General features: G+C 41.8%; 1 protein-coding gene across 1 annotated transcript in view; it reads right to left on the bottom strand.

Annotated features, from left to right (window-relative positions):
- SPEF2 (sperm flagellar 2) overlaps positions 1-15,839 on the bottom strand; it is a 159,308-nt gene that overhangs the window by 48,385 nt on the left and 95,084 nt on the right. Inside the window, exons 16-18 of the mRNA XM_045285340.1 lie at positions 12,358-12,614; positions 5,338-5,446; positions 3,829-3,986 (exon numbers count right to left, since the gene is read on the bottom strand). Coding sequence (XP_045141275.1) covers positions 3,829-3,986; positions 5,338-5,446; positions 12,358-12,614 — 524 coding nt within the window. The remainder of the gene's footprint in view (positions 1-3,828; positions 3,987-5,337; positions 5,447-12,357; positions 12,615-15,839) is intronic.

The following is a 15,839-nucleotide window of genomic DNA, read 5'->3' on the forward strand; positions in this document are numbered from 1 at the left end:
CCACCACCACCACCACCACCACCACCACCAGAGGCCAGGGCAACTGCAGAGCACTCGGAATTGTGCACAGCACCAATGTGCTCAGCGACATTTGCAATTCATCCTTTCATGTCGGCAACACTGAACCGGAACCGTGCCTCCATGGAGGGAGGGGCGGGAATGATAAGCTAAAATGATTATGACCTTAATTCCAAATATTGCTAAGCACATTTCTGGTTGTCAGGAAAGAACAGTAAAATAAAATAGCACTCCTCATGCCCCTCCCCACCACCAAAATCGCTTGTGAAGTCTGAATCCCAAAGACAGCAGACCAGTGATAAACACGCTGCATAAGTAAACATATACGAGACGTTGGCAGGGGAAATGCTATGAAGAAAAGAAACAGAGTAGACTACAGGGGGTTGGGGACATTGTGGGACACCTCTCAAAGCTGTCCTGAGGGCACTTGGCAGTGTAGGCCCGTTAGTTAAACAGATGCCCTGAAGGCAGCGAGGGAGTTACCCCTCTGGCTCTCTGAAGGAAAGCCCTGCGGATTACAGTGGTCAAACCCAGCACTAATCATGGGGACTGTGGATGACCAGTCAGTGCTTTCTGGGGCTGCCATGAGTCAGGGGCCAAATGAAAGCAGCTCACAGTCATTATGGTTAGGGCGCTGGCCTGTCTTTGTAGTTTGCTTCTGGCTCAGTTTCCCAGAATGCCTCACGTCTTTCCAATCTGCTGTTCTGGCTGCAACATTACAATGAATATCTGCCCTCTTTTACACGTGTTGCTATTCCTCTGGGGTTCCCGGGTAGTTTGAGGGTTCAGTTCTTGACCACTGACTGAAAGGTTGGCAATTCAGATTTACTCAGAGGCACCTTAGAAGAAAGGACAGGGACTGACTTCGGAAGGTCAGGCCTTGAAAATCCTTGGAGTGATCGACTCTTCACTACCTATGGGCATTTTCAAGTGTTGGAAATGATATAAAATTATGTAAAAGTAAATCATCAGAGGTGTGTATTTACTTTATACATAATTACTTGAACAAAAGTACTTAATCATTGAAGCAACTATGCTTACCTCAGCCAAGTGCACTATACTAACTTTATCTGGATGTTTAGTTTAGAGTGTGAGGCTATGGGTAACATTGTTGTTTCAGTGATAAATGTGTTTTTGCTAAAGGAACTAAATAATAGGAAGGCAACACTTATATAAGTGACAACTGAGTCTGTTAATGCAATTAGTGATTAGAGGGAGGGTGACCTCAATGACCTGGAGTTGCAGCTGGGACAGGCCACCCGGCAGGCCACGGAGGCTCAGGCCACCTCCTGGCTGCTGCAGGGCCAGCTCCAGGAGGAGCAGCGGCTGGTGGCTGGCCCAGGAGCTGAAGGAGCTGCGGGCTGCCCTGGAGCAGGGTGAGTGGGTTGGATTAGAATGCCAAAAAAAAAAAAAGATGGAGTCTGGTAGTTACCAAAACCAAACCGATTTCAATGTGTAGCTTCAAGCAGATTTCAGAATTTCTTCAGAAATAAAAAGAAGCAGAGCTTAATCAAATAAGCCTCCAAACAAGACTGTTCTGTAAGACTGCTGTAGGTTTCCTTGCTCCTTCCTCGCTGTCTACTGTCTGTCACATAATATGTTCGTACAAGAATGCATAGCTTAGCTTTTGCTTTGTTTGGAAGCTTCACATGGGCGTCTCTGGGAGTGTTTAGATGTCTGAGCTGGGCCTCCACGGAGACCACAGCTTGTGTCTATAGGCTCTTTGGGTGTCAGGAATGTGATCCATCGGGATAGTCAGGCCATCAATCTGGTGAAAAGAAATTGTGTGCCATGAAGGCAATGCTAAAATAAAAGTGTTATTAACTTCAACCTTTTCTCTCCTATACCAAGAACAAGGCAGCTGCCACTATAACTATGGGGACTGATAAACAAGAGAGAAAACATTTATTTTTTAAACCAACTCCTAAGTGTAAAATGTTAATGGAGGGCTGGCATTGGCAACATATGATACTAAGATCCCTTTCAGTAATAAGTCCCAGGAAGGGTATAAAAATGGTGGCAATGGCAATTATTAATTTTTGTGGGGGCCAAGGATGGTTTAGTGTGGATGAAGTACAGTCCAGCAGTAGACTAATAAATAAGTAAGTAATAACCATTAAGTTAATATCAACACATGGAGATTTAGGGGAAATAAGTTGCTTAGTATTTCAAAAAGATAATTCACTCACCATTTCCCTGTAATGCAGAAGTCAATGAATTTATATCCTCAACTATTGTTAATATTAACTGTGGTATTTCTTGTTTTGTTTGACACTAGAAATAATGCTTTCAGTGAACTAACATGCTTTTTAAATTAAAAGGAGGAGAGAGACATATATTTATGAAGAAACATATGAGGGGTACCCCCCAAACTGGGAAAACTTCCACTGGGCAGAGGTTTCATAGCACACATTTTTCCCACTAGGTGAGCATCAAGCAACTCATTCTGAGTTAGTGCACCCAGTGGCTTTGCCTGGGAAGTTCTCTCTGGTCACAGTGAATTTTTTCATAAAAGTAGTTTTGCTAGAACCTTGTTTTTTGAGATAACCAATTTAAGAGAATAGCATACAGCTGTGGACTTTTGTTTCCTTCTCAGGAAAAATGCCACAGACACTCCCGTGATGTCGAACAAAGCTTACAAGGACAGCACTATGGGAAAAACGCAAGTGTATGAGTGGTTTCCTTGTTTCAGAAAAGGTGAAATGTCAATGGATTACAAACCTCGTTCTGGATGTTCATCATCTTCCAGAACAGACGAAAATGTCAACAAAATGTCGTGCTTGGAGACTGATGATGGACCATTGAACGGATTGGGAAGTTATCTGGACTATCTAGGAGTTCAGTTCAGCGAATTTTAACAGGAGATTTGGGAATGAAAAAGGTTGCTGCAAAATTTGTGCCTCTGGTTCTGACTGACCAGCAAAGAGCATCAAAAGAACAGCTTTCAAAGAATAGCTCTGAAGTGACCCAGACGTTTTTCCCCAAGGCTGTTTATTACTGGTGATAAGACGTGGTGCTATTCTTACCACCCTGAAAGCAAACATCAATCAAGCCAGCGGAGGCTGCCACCATCACCTCCCCCAATAAAGAGCTCATCAAGTGAAATTAGAGATCAAGATGATGCTCATTTGTTTTTATGATGTGAGGGGAATAGTGCATTTGAAGCTCATTTCACCAGGTCAGACTGTTAATCAAACTTTCTATTTAGAGGTTCTGAAAAGATTGTGTAGCAGCGTGCAACAAAAAAAGGCCTGGTTTGTGGCAGATGGGGAACTGGTTTTGCCACCACAACAATGCATCTGCTCACGCAGCCATCTCAGTGCGCTAGCGTTTGGCAAAAAACAGCATGCCTCTCATGCCCCACACACCTTACTCACCTGACCTCATTCCATGAGACTTCTTTTTATTTCCATGACTGAAGAGGGACATGAAAGGACAGTGATTTGACGATATAAAAGAGGTGAAGAAAAAAATGAGGGAGGTGCCATCAGCTATCCAAATAGATGTTTGAAAAATGTTTCCAAGAATGGAATCAGAGATTTGACAAAAGTATTAAATGTAATGGAGAGTACTTTGAAAGTGATAAGGTTGTTTTGTAAAAAACATTAAATACATGGATTTGAAATTAAATACATAGTTTTTTTTTTGAGGGGGGGTACCCGTCATTTGCAGCAGAAAGTGAAAACTCTTGTAGATGGTACTAACTGGATTATAAAAGAAAGTTCTGCAACCTCACTGTAATTTTCCCCTAAACGCACCGAAATCACATTTTAGTTACATAAGCTCAAAATTATAGAGAAATAAAGTTACCTTTATTCTTTTTCTTCTGCATTTCAGTCACTAAAATCTGTTTGACTTTTTGACATAAAGACTCTGTATTTATATCAGCATTGACTTTTATCAGAATATTTTCTGGTTCTGAAAACCATTTCTCTAATAGGGGCCAGTTGTCCAAGAAGCCTACAATTCTGAAAAATAAAAAATATTATATGAAATGACACGTTGTTTGAAAGCTTGGAGTGGCATTAGTATGGCTTAGCTCATGTGTACAATTAAATAGCAGATTGTCAAACCCACTGAATTTGAAAAAACAACTTTAAGAAAACTATAGGCAATGTACTAACACACACTTTAGATTATGAGAAAATGATCTAGTGCCATTGAGACATATTTTTTGCAGAAACATGAAAGAATAACAGGAGATGTGAAATGTCACCATTTCAGGAATCCATTAGTGTAAGCTGAGTTTCTCTAAATGAAAATCTAAGCAAAAATGCCTCTTGGTGCTCGCCTAATGGCAATGGCAGGCTTCCCCACAACCCACTATCCACGTTTTTCCTGGAGGTAGAAATCGAGGAGACTTTTGAGTAAGGACGGATGGTTCAGATTTATTAGCTTTATTCAAAAGTATTCTTGGAATGGTTCTTGAAACCTCTTTTTCTTCTTTGAGAGTAGGCAGGCTTAATGTAGCTCAAATGACTCTTGCCTGGCTCACTTCATATTTTTAGACTTCTTCTCATGGTTCCATGAAATTGCCTAATTTTGTCTCAGTATTCTTATCCAATGGGAAAACTGTATTCATTCAAGAGAATGCCAGAAAACCTCGTTATAACAAAACAGCTGTTGTTATTGTGTGCTCTCACGCCGATTCCAATTCATAGTAATCCCTAGGGCAGAATAGCCTGCTCCATAGGGTTTTCTTGTCATCTTTATGGGAGCACGTGGCTAGGTCTTCTTCTCATGAAATTCCTGGTAGGTTTGAACCCCCAACCTTTTGGTTAGAAGCTGAATGTTTACCTATTGTGCCAAGCAGGCCTCTTACTAAGATGGCTAAATCCCTTGCCATTGAGTCGATCCCAACTCAGTGAACTTACAGGACAGAATCGGACTGCCTTATAGAACTCCTAAGGCTTTCATCTTTACAGAGCCAGATTGCCACATCTTTCCCTGGGGAATAACAGGTGGGTTTGAACCATAGACCTTTTGGTTAGTAGCTGAACATTTTATTTAAACACTTTCAAATGCCATCGTCTTCTCTCATACTTAATGAATGAGAATTCCATATAAGGAACTTGTATGTGAATGTATCGTGAATGGTAATGTTGCCAGATTTAACTCTCCCTGCTGTAGTGACTTGTGCTTTGAATGCAAGTCAGCCTGTAAATATTGCACTCAGCATCAGAAACACCGAGTTTTGTTTTATCTACAAAAGACTGGATTTTAGGAGATACATCTTTTTTCCTAATTCTGATGATTTCTCAGTGGGTAACTGTCAGTCCGTTCAAAGGGAAAGAAACAGACACTGAGCTGTCAACTAACCTGTGCTGTATCTGGTCTTTCAGAATCTGGTTCCCATCTTGATCTTGGGTTTCTGCGGCCACATGTTGACTGAGGTCTTCATAAGAAGTGTTCCGTAACAATTCTTCAGCTAAAGTTTGAAAGAAAATTCCTTATCAAATATTTCGTTACGCAGTTAGTTGCTACTAATGACTAAAATAGACTGTTGCAAGAATGTGGAATAGTGATTGTCATGCCTTCTGTCCATTATTATTCAAAATAGTTTAACAGGGCAAAAGAAGATAGTATTGGCATCAGAAATTAAAAGTTGCTTGAAAATTGTGGAAACAGTGGCCTGATGCAACGTTAGAAAGGAGCAGTAGTTTCAGTCTACAGTGCCTCCGGGCTGCTTATGAAAAATAATAATGACAAATGATGGTTCCGCATGAATGACAAGCTTGGAAAGAATTAGCCAAGTCAACCTTGTGGTGTAAAGATACCAAATGAATTAACTGCTATCAAGTCTAATCAACATAAACTTTGTTAATGTTACCTTATAATATAATTGAATAATTTAACTTTGAAGATTGAATGGTCTCCCCATAAACGGACACAGGGGAGTTGACACAAGAGGCCCCCAAAGAAAAACAAAAACAAAAACCAATCTCAGTAGCAGCTCTGAGTGAGTTCTGTTCTGGATTACTGGTTCGTAGTTCAGAATATTCATGAATGCCGAATAAATGGACAATCAGAAAGAGGAAAGAAAGCCTTGAATTAGTTGGAAAGGCAGTAGAATTACTCAGTGAATGCAAGAGAACACTGAAGAGTGAATTAACAATGTTCAAGGAAACGAAGGGCTCTCACAGGGTCCAGCAATCAGTTGTTCTCCGTCTGCATTCACGGTAGAACAAGAGGAAATAGATTTAGAACACAGAGCAGTGCTTTTAGGTTATTTATGAAACTCAAGGGTGACTGACATCAACATGGGTGATTGGAGAAGATTGTGAGAGCTCTTCTTGGGGATGCTGTCAGGTACTCTCTGGTATCCGCCAGCTCTTCTCCTCTCCAATTTTGCCTCACTCCCAAGGTCACAGTCCCCATATTGTGAACACCTCAAGTGGCTTTATTTCTGAAATCCTGATGGCCTATGCTCTCACCACACCTCCTTCACCTCCAGTACTCCCACAGAGCTGGTGAATCTCTTTAATATCATCCAGTCCCTAAATTCCTACCACCCACCCCCTGCCCAAGTTACCTGGCTCCGTTTTATTTCTCTTTTGGGCAAACCTAAATTGCATAGTTGAACACGCCACCTTCTCTCCCTACCCAACCACAGCAATTTCTTTGTCCTTCTGCTACATAGGCCTGGAAAACCCTCATCTTAGATGAATGTATTCATCTCATTTCTCAAGAGAATACTTGTGCCGGTTGAAATCCTTCAAGAAAAATACACAGTCTTGTGATTTATAAACTCACTAGTTCCCTGGCTCAAATATCAAAGGCGTGCTTAACTCTACATATGCTTCTTCCCTTGGAAAAAGTGAATAAGTAAATAAATAAGAAAAAATGGAAAGAAATAATGACAAGCTTCCTCTTGCTTGGCTCTTCCCTTTCTTCTACCGCATGATCTCCCCTCACTCTTTTCACGGACTCATTCCTCATTCGTGCAGGGTGTCTTCCCCCATCACAGCATTGGAATCACTCGCATCCTGTTCACCCCAACCTCCAAATACAGTGGGCACATGCCAGTGCTTATCTTGAGTTCTCTGGAGCTTTTATCATTAACCTTTAAACCACATTCTGAAACGTTTTCACCTATACTATACTATATTATTTGATATTCACATTTAAATTGGTCCAGTAGAATGAACTTAACCTGGACCACACAATTCACAAATGGTAGAGATGAGTTGTTGTTTCCAGGCTATCTGACTGGAACATTCAATTTTTGAATGTTTTATTGAGTGCTACCTGCCAAAATGTATGCTTATACAGCCTGATGAATCAACAAACTGAAAATAGCTGGCACCCAGGTCAAAAAAGCCTCATCTTCACCCCAACCCCTTATGTTCCTTTTGACCACCATTTAAAACATAATCATAAAAAAATCCAGAGCCAGTACTGAACAGCTCTCTAGAGCATTGCAGCTCCTTATCAGGCTGTTGACGTCCACCCCTCCTCCCCAAATAAACCCCCTCCAAACTCATGGCCAGGGAGTCGATGCTGACTGAAGTGACCTTTTAGGACAGGGTAGAACTGGCCCTGTGAGTTTCAGAGACTCCTTATGGGAGTAGAGAGCCCCATCTTTCGCCCTCAGATCAGCTGGTGGTTTTGAACTGTTGCCCTTGCAGACTGCAAGCCAACTTGTAACCTCTACACCACTAGGGCGCTGGTTAACAGGCCCAGGCTTCCACTTCCATTTGCATCCTGGGTGTCTTGTACCCTCATCTTAGCTTTCCCTCTCTTTAGGTCACTGTGGTCTTCTGCCTGTTGGCTTGAGTCCTGGTCATTCCTTTCTGCCCAGCCCGTGCTTTCCTGCCCACTGCTATCTAGGACTCTGAGGTTCCGATGTTACCCCCACCCTGGTGGCTTGGCTCCCACACACATCTAATGTCCGAAATCTTCTTAGTGAAGTTACTTCGGCTGGTCCTGCTGGCTGAGCTCTTATTTCTGCTTCTCCATCCCTTGCTGCCTCTCAGCCCCACTGAGGTCCTTGCTCTTTACTAGATATACCATTTAGGTTCCCCCCCCCCCCCCAAGCTGGGCAAATGGCTTTCTCTTCCCCTCCCCTTCTTGGCCTGGCTGACCTCTCCTCATGCTGGGTATACCTGAGAGAGTACATAGTTCTTACTTTATAATCATGAGCTTACTTGTGTTTCTCCTCGCTAGACTGGGAACTACCTCAGGATAAGGACTTGTCCTTCTCTTCTGCCTTTTCAGTGCCCGGCATGTTTACATGCTAAGGAAATATTTATTAGTGGAACTATTTAGTCTCTACCCATTATCAGTACTGCCCAATAGAACTCTCTACTGTGATGGAAACATTCTAGATCTGTTCTGTCTACCACGGTGGCCATTAGCCTAATGTGGATGTGACATGTGGCTAGTGTGACTGAGGAGTTTTTAATTTAATTTTATATGGTTAAAATAACATAGCTGCAAGTGACTAGTGACTACTCTATTGGATAGCAAAGCTCTATTCTGTAATTATTCAGTTCCTTATCTACAATTTCTTTGAAGATAGTGTCCACTTCTTGATCACTCTTTACCAATGTCTAGCCCAGTGTTGGCCCTTGGCAGGGATGAATAACTATTATGCAAGGGTATGTCAAAAAAGTGAGTGGGAAAATTTCATTATGTTTTAATTCTGTTTTTCCACAAACTTTGGAAGCCCCTCCTCTGAACACATGGATGAATCAGACATTTTAGAAGGGCAGAGTTTTATCACCCAAATAATTTAGGTGGTCTTGCTTAAGATGAGGAGAGTAAATTGGCAAAATGATTTTTCAAGGATATTACAATCTGAAAATCTAAGGAAAAAGAAAAATTCCTTAAATATATAAAATACTTTTATTACGACACATGGATATGACAGTGGTATCCCGATTTTAAATGTTGCGGATGATTTTGCCATTTAGAGTTGTTGTTAGGTGGCTTTGAGTCAGTTCCGACCCTAAGCGCCCCTAGCACAACAGAAGGAAACACTGCCCGGTTCAGTGCCCTCCTTCCGATGTTCCACAGTACTCAAACTTAAAACGATCTCATACTACTTTCTCCAGTTCAGATTGCCCTTACATAGCATTTTATTCATTGTACCACAAACTAAGCAATGCAATCATGGTGCAGAGAGATGGCAAAAAGAAAACAATCATCACATTGTGCTTTAGGCTTGTTTCTAAAGGAAGGTGAATAAGGTTATTTGTGTACCTGTGTTTATAAAACATGAACGAAGATGAATTCTCCTTGGAGTAGCAATAAAAGGACATTCCTAAGCCTACTGAGTTAGTTAATTGTGCCAACCTGGCCGATAAACACATGTGGGGCTAATTGAAAGGCGGAGGGATAAATGGGTGGTGAACCTCGCCTTTCTAGTTCTCGGGTCTCTTGCTTTGTGATGGTCGCACCAGGTGCAGCTGCCTTAACAGTTCCCTGCTTCAGCTTGCAAGATTGACTTCCTACAAGACATCCCCAAGGAGAAGCCACATGGACCTATCCCGATGCAGCCCTGGGTACTGGAGCAGCCATGTGGAGACCCCTGCTAGTGCTGAGATGCTTAGTCATTCACTGACTCAGCTTTCCTCCTGCAGTCGGTGTCATTGCACCTGTTTTGTGAGGTGGAGGACTTTGTGGACTGGTGTTGGGTTAATGGGTTAATGTTGGACTTGTGGGCTTGGGCAGCATTGGGTTGGGATGTTTTCGTGATGCACCCTTTCTTTACATAAAACTCTCTTATACGTGAGTTGCTGTGGATTTGTTTCTCTAAAGTACCTAGACTAATACACCTACTCTAGACTTACTCAAGGAGAAATATCGACAATGCCATGAACCGCCAGGCATGGAGGCAGCACCATCAGGGTGCTTTGTTGAAGCTAAATGAGACTTCATCTCATGTACTTGGCACACGTTGTCCGGATAGACCAGTCCCTGAAGAAGGACATCATTCTTAGGGTACATGGTCAGCAAAAAGGATGACGACCCTAGATGGGGTGCACTTACACAGTGGCTGCAACAATGGGCTCAAGCATAGCAGAGGTGTGAGGACCTGGAAGTGTCTCATTCGGTTGCATATATAGGGTCCCTTATGTGCCAGAACTGGCTCAACGGACCCTAAAACAACATGACAACAAAGATTTATCAAGGGCCTAGAATTAACAAATTAAATTGATTATCTGCTTTGTTGCTATTAAGCGTTATTGAGTCATAATATTGAGTTAGGTGTTGACTCACAATGACCCCTTGTGGTACAGAGTGTAACTATTCCATGAGGGTTTCTTGGCTAACATCTTAATGGAAGCAAATTGCCAATCTTTCTCCCACAGAGTTGCTGACTGAGTCACAATTAATCTACCCAATACTCACTGCTATCGAGTCAATTTCCAACTCTTCCCTAGAGTTTCTGAGGCTGTCAATATTTACAGAAGAAGACAACCTCATCTTTTTCTTATGGATTGGCTGGTGGCTTTGAACCACAGAACTTGTGGATAGCAGCACAATAGTTAACTGACAGTGCCCGCTCATCTGTTTGTACCACCAGGGCTCCTTGTTGAGAGGCTAACATCAGCATTGTCATATTTTCCAGAATCCTCCATCATGCAATTTTGATAGAGTACTGAGAGAACTCAAGTGGACGGAATTAGAGTTCCTAAAATATGCTCACCAATTTATTTCCTTCTATTTTTGAATCATGCTACAATTCTTTTTACAGAGAACCAGGAGGGAGGGCAACCTTTTTCTGAGGCCCTTTAAAAGTTATAACAACTATTTTTTAGGAAATCTCTCACTCACAGTTTATACTGACTTATTGCATCTGTCTTTATGTCAGATTCATCTTGATATACAAGGCCTAGTCTGATACCAGATGGCTCCTCAGCCAGTCCTCGCTATAGCCTGAGCAAGAACGAGAGATTAGGAGAAGCAGCAGAACTATCCTCAGTGTCAGCATGGGTGCCACTCCCTTGTGTGGAGAAGAATGAAGCTCCTCCTTTTTGATGTGACAGATAACATCCAGCTTAATTGACTAGGTAAGTAGTAGAGAGTGATTTTGTCCTTTTATTTAATTAAACAATCAAAGAAAGATCTCAAATGTTACACAGAGTCAAAATAAGAATGAGTATGATTTTAGCCAAATCAAGTACTCATGCTTTAAATCTCCATCTATAAGTAAAAGTAAAAGATGTTTCTGTAGGTCTCTCTTGGCTCTTAAGTGTCATTGAGTTACTAGTAGCAGTAATAACAGAACTAGCAGCAGCAATAATAAAAGAATGTTACTTATTAAAAGATAGTTGATATTTTTTCCCTGTTTGCTGGGATAGTTTATATTTTAGAGATAAAAATCATGAATCTTATATAAATGTAAAATGAACACATGTCAAAAGAATTGTTTAACTTTAGCAATGAGGAACCAGTAAGATGTTACAACCAGACATATATGCAAGCAATAAGGGATGCTGAAGTGAGTGTATTGACCGGTTCAAGACACATTATCATCTACAGAGGCCAATGGAAGTTGTGTTGTCAGAAAACCAGCCATCGAGTCAGTTCAACTCAGTGCACTATGGACAACAGAAACACTGCCCAGACTTGTGACACGCTCACAGTTCTTGTTCTGTTTTAATCCATTGTTTTAGCCATTGTGTAAATCCATCTCAACACCAACTAGAGACCCATAAAGACCACCTCCATGCATTCAAGTCTGTGCCAGGGCAATGATCAATCTGATGGAAGGATTCAGAGAGGCGTGCAGTTGGCACTGAATTCTATGCCAATTGATGTTTGGCTTAGAGTGCTGAATACTGTCAGTCAAAACAGCACAGATGGAGGCAGGAAGAACCTCTGAACTATTGCCCTGAAATAATTTTTAAGCTTTAACACAAAAATATCTACTGAAGTCTTCTTTAAATCAAACAACAGTGTGGCTTGACTAATAACGTCTGCATTGAGCATTGTGCTCTTTTAAGATCTATCCAGATGGGATCCAAGTGACAACAGCATCCGAAAGGGTAAGATAGGAAACACACGTGCAGGGCATTCACGTGAAAGAGAGAGGCGCAACTCAGAAACGGACGGCAAGAAAGGCGTAGACACCAAGGCTGGACTCGGTGTTCGTGACTTGGAAGTGTAGAAACTGTTGACTCGGTGGCGGTTTTGCTGTGTGTCGTGTCACCAGCAAAAGAATGACACCACCACACACACAAAACTAGATAGAGCTGAGCTCAGAGCGAGGATTTCTGAAAGTTGAAACGGGATTCTTTGTTCTTGACTGATGGGAATCAATCAATCAAAGAGCAAATACAGTTTCTGACTGTAGCTAAACGTATAGCAAACAAATAGTGTGCAGCTTACCCATGGTGTCATTTATGCGCTTCAGGGTGGAAGTATCCGAGATGTCTAACAAGATGGCAAAATCAAGTGCAGAAGGGATGACTGGCACTTCCTTGGAAACTGTTGGATCAACAACCAAGGTGGATATTTGTGCTCTCTTTGCGTCCAGTTCTAGCTGTTCCTTGTTATAGCCTGTGAGAGCTTCCTCAAGGAGCTTTGCTTGGTTAGCTGTCATAGGAAAACCATCAAGAATCCAGCCTTGATCTACAGGTACCTGACTAAATTGGAAAAGAACAAGCCATTAGTATTTTACAGACAGAAGTACTTTGGACATCATAATAGAAGGAACCGTCCTGGGTCTCTCAATTCCAGAGTGGTAATCTAGCGCCCACATTTTATTACTTTCCACCGTAACAGCTGAGTTCACTCACGTAGTACAGTCATTCTCTTGTTGACATCCTTTGGTGGATCCTTGTTGTTCACCAATCTATTCCAGAAGCTTGCACATGGTATTGAGATAACCGGCCACAACTTAATTTTCGCTAACTTCTTACCTCACAGTTTTGAACTACTGGCTTCAAACAAACTGATCTTCCCATTGCTGTTTGAGTATGAATGGCACTTTCTAGTGTTTGTTCATAAGCTTTTCCACCATTGAACCCCAGGTTCTTAGTCTGTACAATGGGATAACACAACGTCCCTCCTCCAGTAGTTCTGAGCATGAACTGAGATGCCGCATTTTCAAACCCCGTAGTGATTAGCCAGACGTGACAGATACTCATATTGCAGGCCTGGAAAGTTCTCCTGCCTCGTCCCACCCAGGGTGGAGTATTAGCAACCTGATCTGGACTCCTCTGACTCTCATTCACTTCATATATGATCTGCAATTGTCTTATATCTCCATTTACAAAATTTCAAATGAATTTTATCTCAATTAGGTTGTCAGTTGCTGCGTTGTAGTTAATTAACCTGGCCCTTTCAGCTATTATTCCTTATGTGATGGATTATAATTCTGGACACATGCTCGTGGTTATTATAGCATTTTGGAGTGAGCTCTCTGCTATATTTTAGGACAGGGTTCAGTCCTGACCTTAGTAGAGGAGTATGGTTGTTTAAACGACCAAACCCATACCTCCATCAAACCAACTCTTCTGAGTATCAGAGCCCAAAGCCCAGGGCCATCAGAAAGTCACATCAAGGTTTCTGTCTGAAATAGAGAAGGCTGAAACCAGAGGCACCAGAGAGTGTGGCGTGGAGACTAATGGAACGCAAGAAAACAGCCAGTGTGAGACCATGACACGAGACAGAACAGAAAAGCAGTGCTGAAACTATGGCCCATGAGGCAGAGGTCAAGAGACCACATGACTGAGCTATTGAGACCAGAGGGAGACTTGGCTGCTGGCTCAGGAGAGGTGTTGCTCTGAACTATTGACTGTATCCTGGCTGTTTACCAATCCTGACTTGCAGTAGTTTATTAACTTCCCTAGGAAATGCTGTGACTTTTGTCTGTGAGTTCTGTGTGGCCATTGAAATGAATTATTGAACCTAGCGTAGACATTGAGTGCTGTGGGTAACAGATTAGTGTTAGAGTAAGCGAAGAAGGAGGGAGGCGTGTCTGGCCCCTGCCTCTTGGCAATGGGGAAGTCAGAGGAGGTCGTACATGGCTACCTTTATGACATTTTATGACACCTGCAGTACTTTCAGGATTATTTCTTGTCCTTTATATTGGAAATTTGATTATTATATAGTGTGGTGAATATCTTTTGGGATTTATTTTGTTTGTTTTTTTTTTAGCTTTTTGAATAGTTATTTTCTCCTCTTGCATGATGTGAGTTTATGATGCTTCATGCTGGTGGTGTTTTTTCAGAAACTCTTTAGAATTTTGTTCTTTGTGTGTACTGCTCCCTCCTTGGATTGGGATCCAGGGAATTGTTACCATCCACCTGTCCTCACATTGCTGCGATTGTCAGACGTTACCAAGCCGGCTGTGACGCACAGCAGAGCCTCTGAGCAACAGAACAAAACTCCACCTGGTCCCGCCCCATCCTCACAATTGTTCTCATGTTTGAGCCCGTTGCTCCAGTCACGGTCTCCACCCATCTTGTCAAGGATTTCCCCTTTATTCACTGCCCCTCTACCTTGCCAAGCACGATGCCCTTCTCTAAGGACTGATCTCTCCTGATCACAGTTCCAAAGCATGTGAGATGGAATCTCACCACCCTCTTTGCTTCTAAGGAGTAATCTGGCATTACTTCTCCAAGACAGAGTGGTTTGTTCTTTTGGCAGTTCCTGGTACTTTCAAGTGTTTTGGATTCTTCTTCACCCTTCCTTATTCAATGTCCACATTTCACAAGCATATAAAGCAGTGGAGAGTACCATAGGTTGGGTTAGGCACGCATTTGCCCCCAAAGTAACCCCCTTGCTTTTCAACATTTTAAAGAGGTATTGTGCAAAAGATTTACCTAATGCGATGTGTCTTTTGATCTCTTGACTACTGCTTCCATGAGCACTGATTGTGGATCCCCGCAAGGTAAAATCCTTGACAGCTTCGATCTTTTCTATTGGTCGAGTTGCGAGGATTTTTGTATTTTTTACATTGCGTTGTAAATCATACCAAAGGCGGCAATCCTTTTGCTTCATTGGCAAGTGCTTCAAGTCCTCCTCGCTTTCAGCAAGCAAGGTTATGTTATCTGTCTATCACAGGTAGTTAATAAGCCTTCCTCCAATCTTGATGTTGCATTCTTCTTCATGTAATCTAGCTTCTCTGATGATTTGGTCAACAGGCAGACTGAATAAATATAGTGAGAGGATACAACCCTGACACACATCTTTCTTGATTTTGAACAATGTGGTATTCATTTGTTCTGTTTATGCAACTGCCTCTTGATCCATATATGGGTTCCCAATGAGCACAATTAAGTATCTCAGAATTTCCACTCTTTTCAAGGCAGTATGATCCACACAGTTGAACAACTTTGCATGATCAATAAAATGCAAATAAACATCTTTATGTTATCCATAGTCTTCTGTAAACTGGTTCTCACAGTTTAAGTTCTAATACAATTCCATCCTCTGGTCTTGGATTTTATTATTTACAATTCTTTGATAACACAGGCTCATATCCTTCGACCATGTAGATTTAGATTATACTTTACTTAGATGGCTGTTTTTGTTTTTATAATTATTTTTTAAGACAAGCCTTTAAGATCCTAGACAATAGCTCTCCCTCAACACAAGAACACTTTGTTCTAACAACCTGGCATTCTGTGATGCTCACACTGAAAACAAAATGGGTGCACAAGCAAATGTGGCGAAGAAAGCTGATGCCTGGCTATCAAAAGATATAGTGTCTGGGGTCTTGAAAGCTTGAAGTTAAACAAGTGGCTATCAAGCAGAGAATCAACAAGCCCACATGGAAGAAGCACACCAGCCTGTGCGATCATGAGGTGTTGAAGGGATCAAGTAACAGGCATCAGAAGACTCAAAATTAACTAACTAACTAA

Source organism: Echinops telfairi, unplaced genomic scaffold, assembly GCF_000313985.2.
Source record: "Echinops telfairi isolate 266 unplaced genomic scaffold, ASM31398v2 ScPeMD7_7469;HRSCAF=8507_1, whole genome shotgun sequence".
Classification (NCBI taxonomy): Eukaryota; Metazoa; Chordata; class Mammalia; order Afrosoricida; family Tenrecidae; genus Echinops; species Echinops telfairi.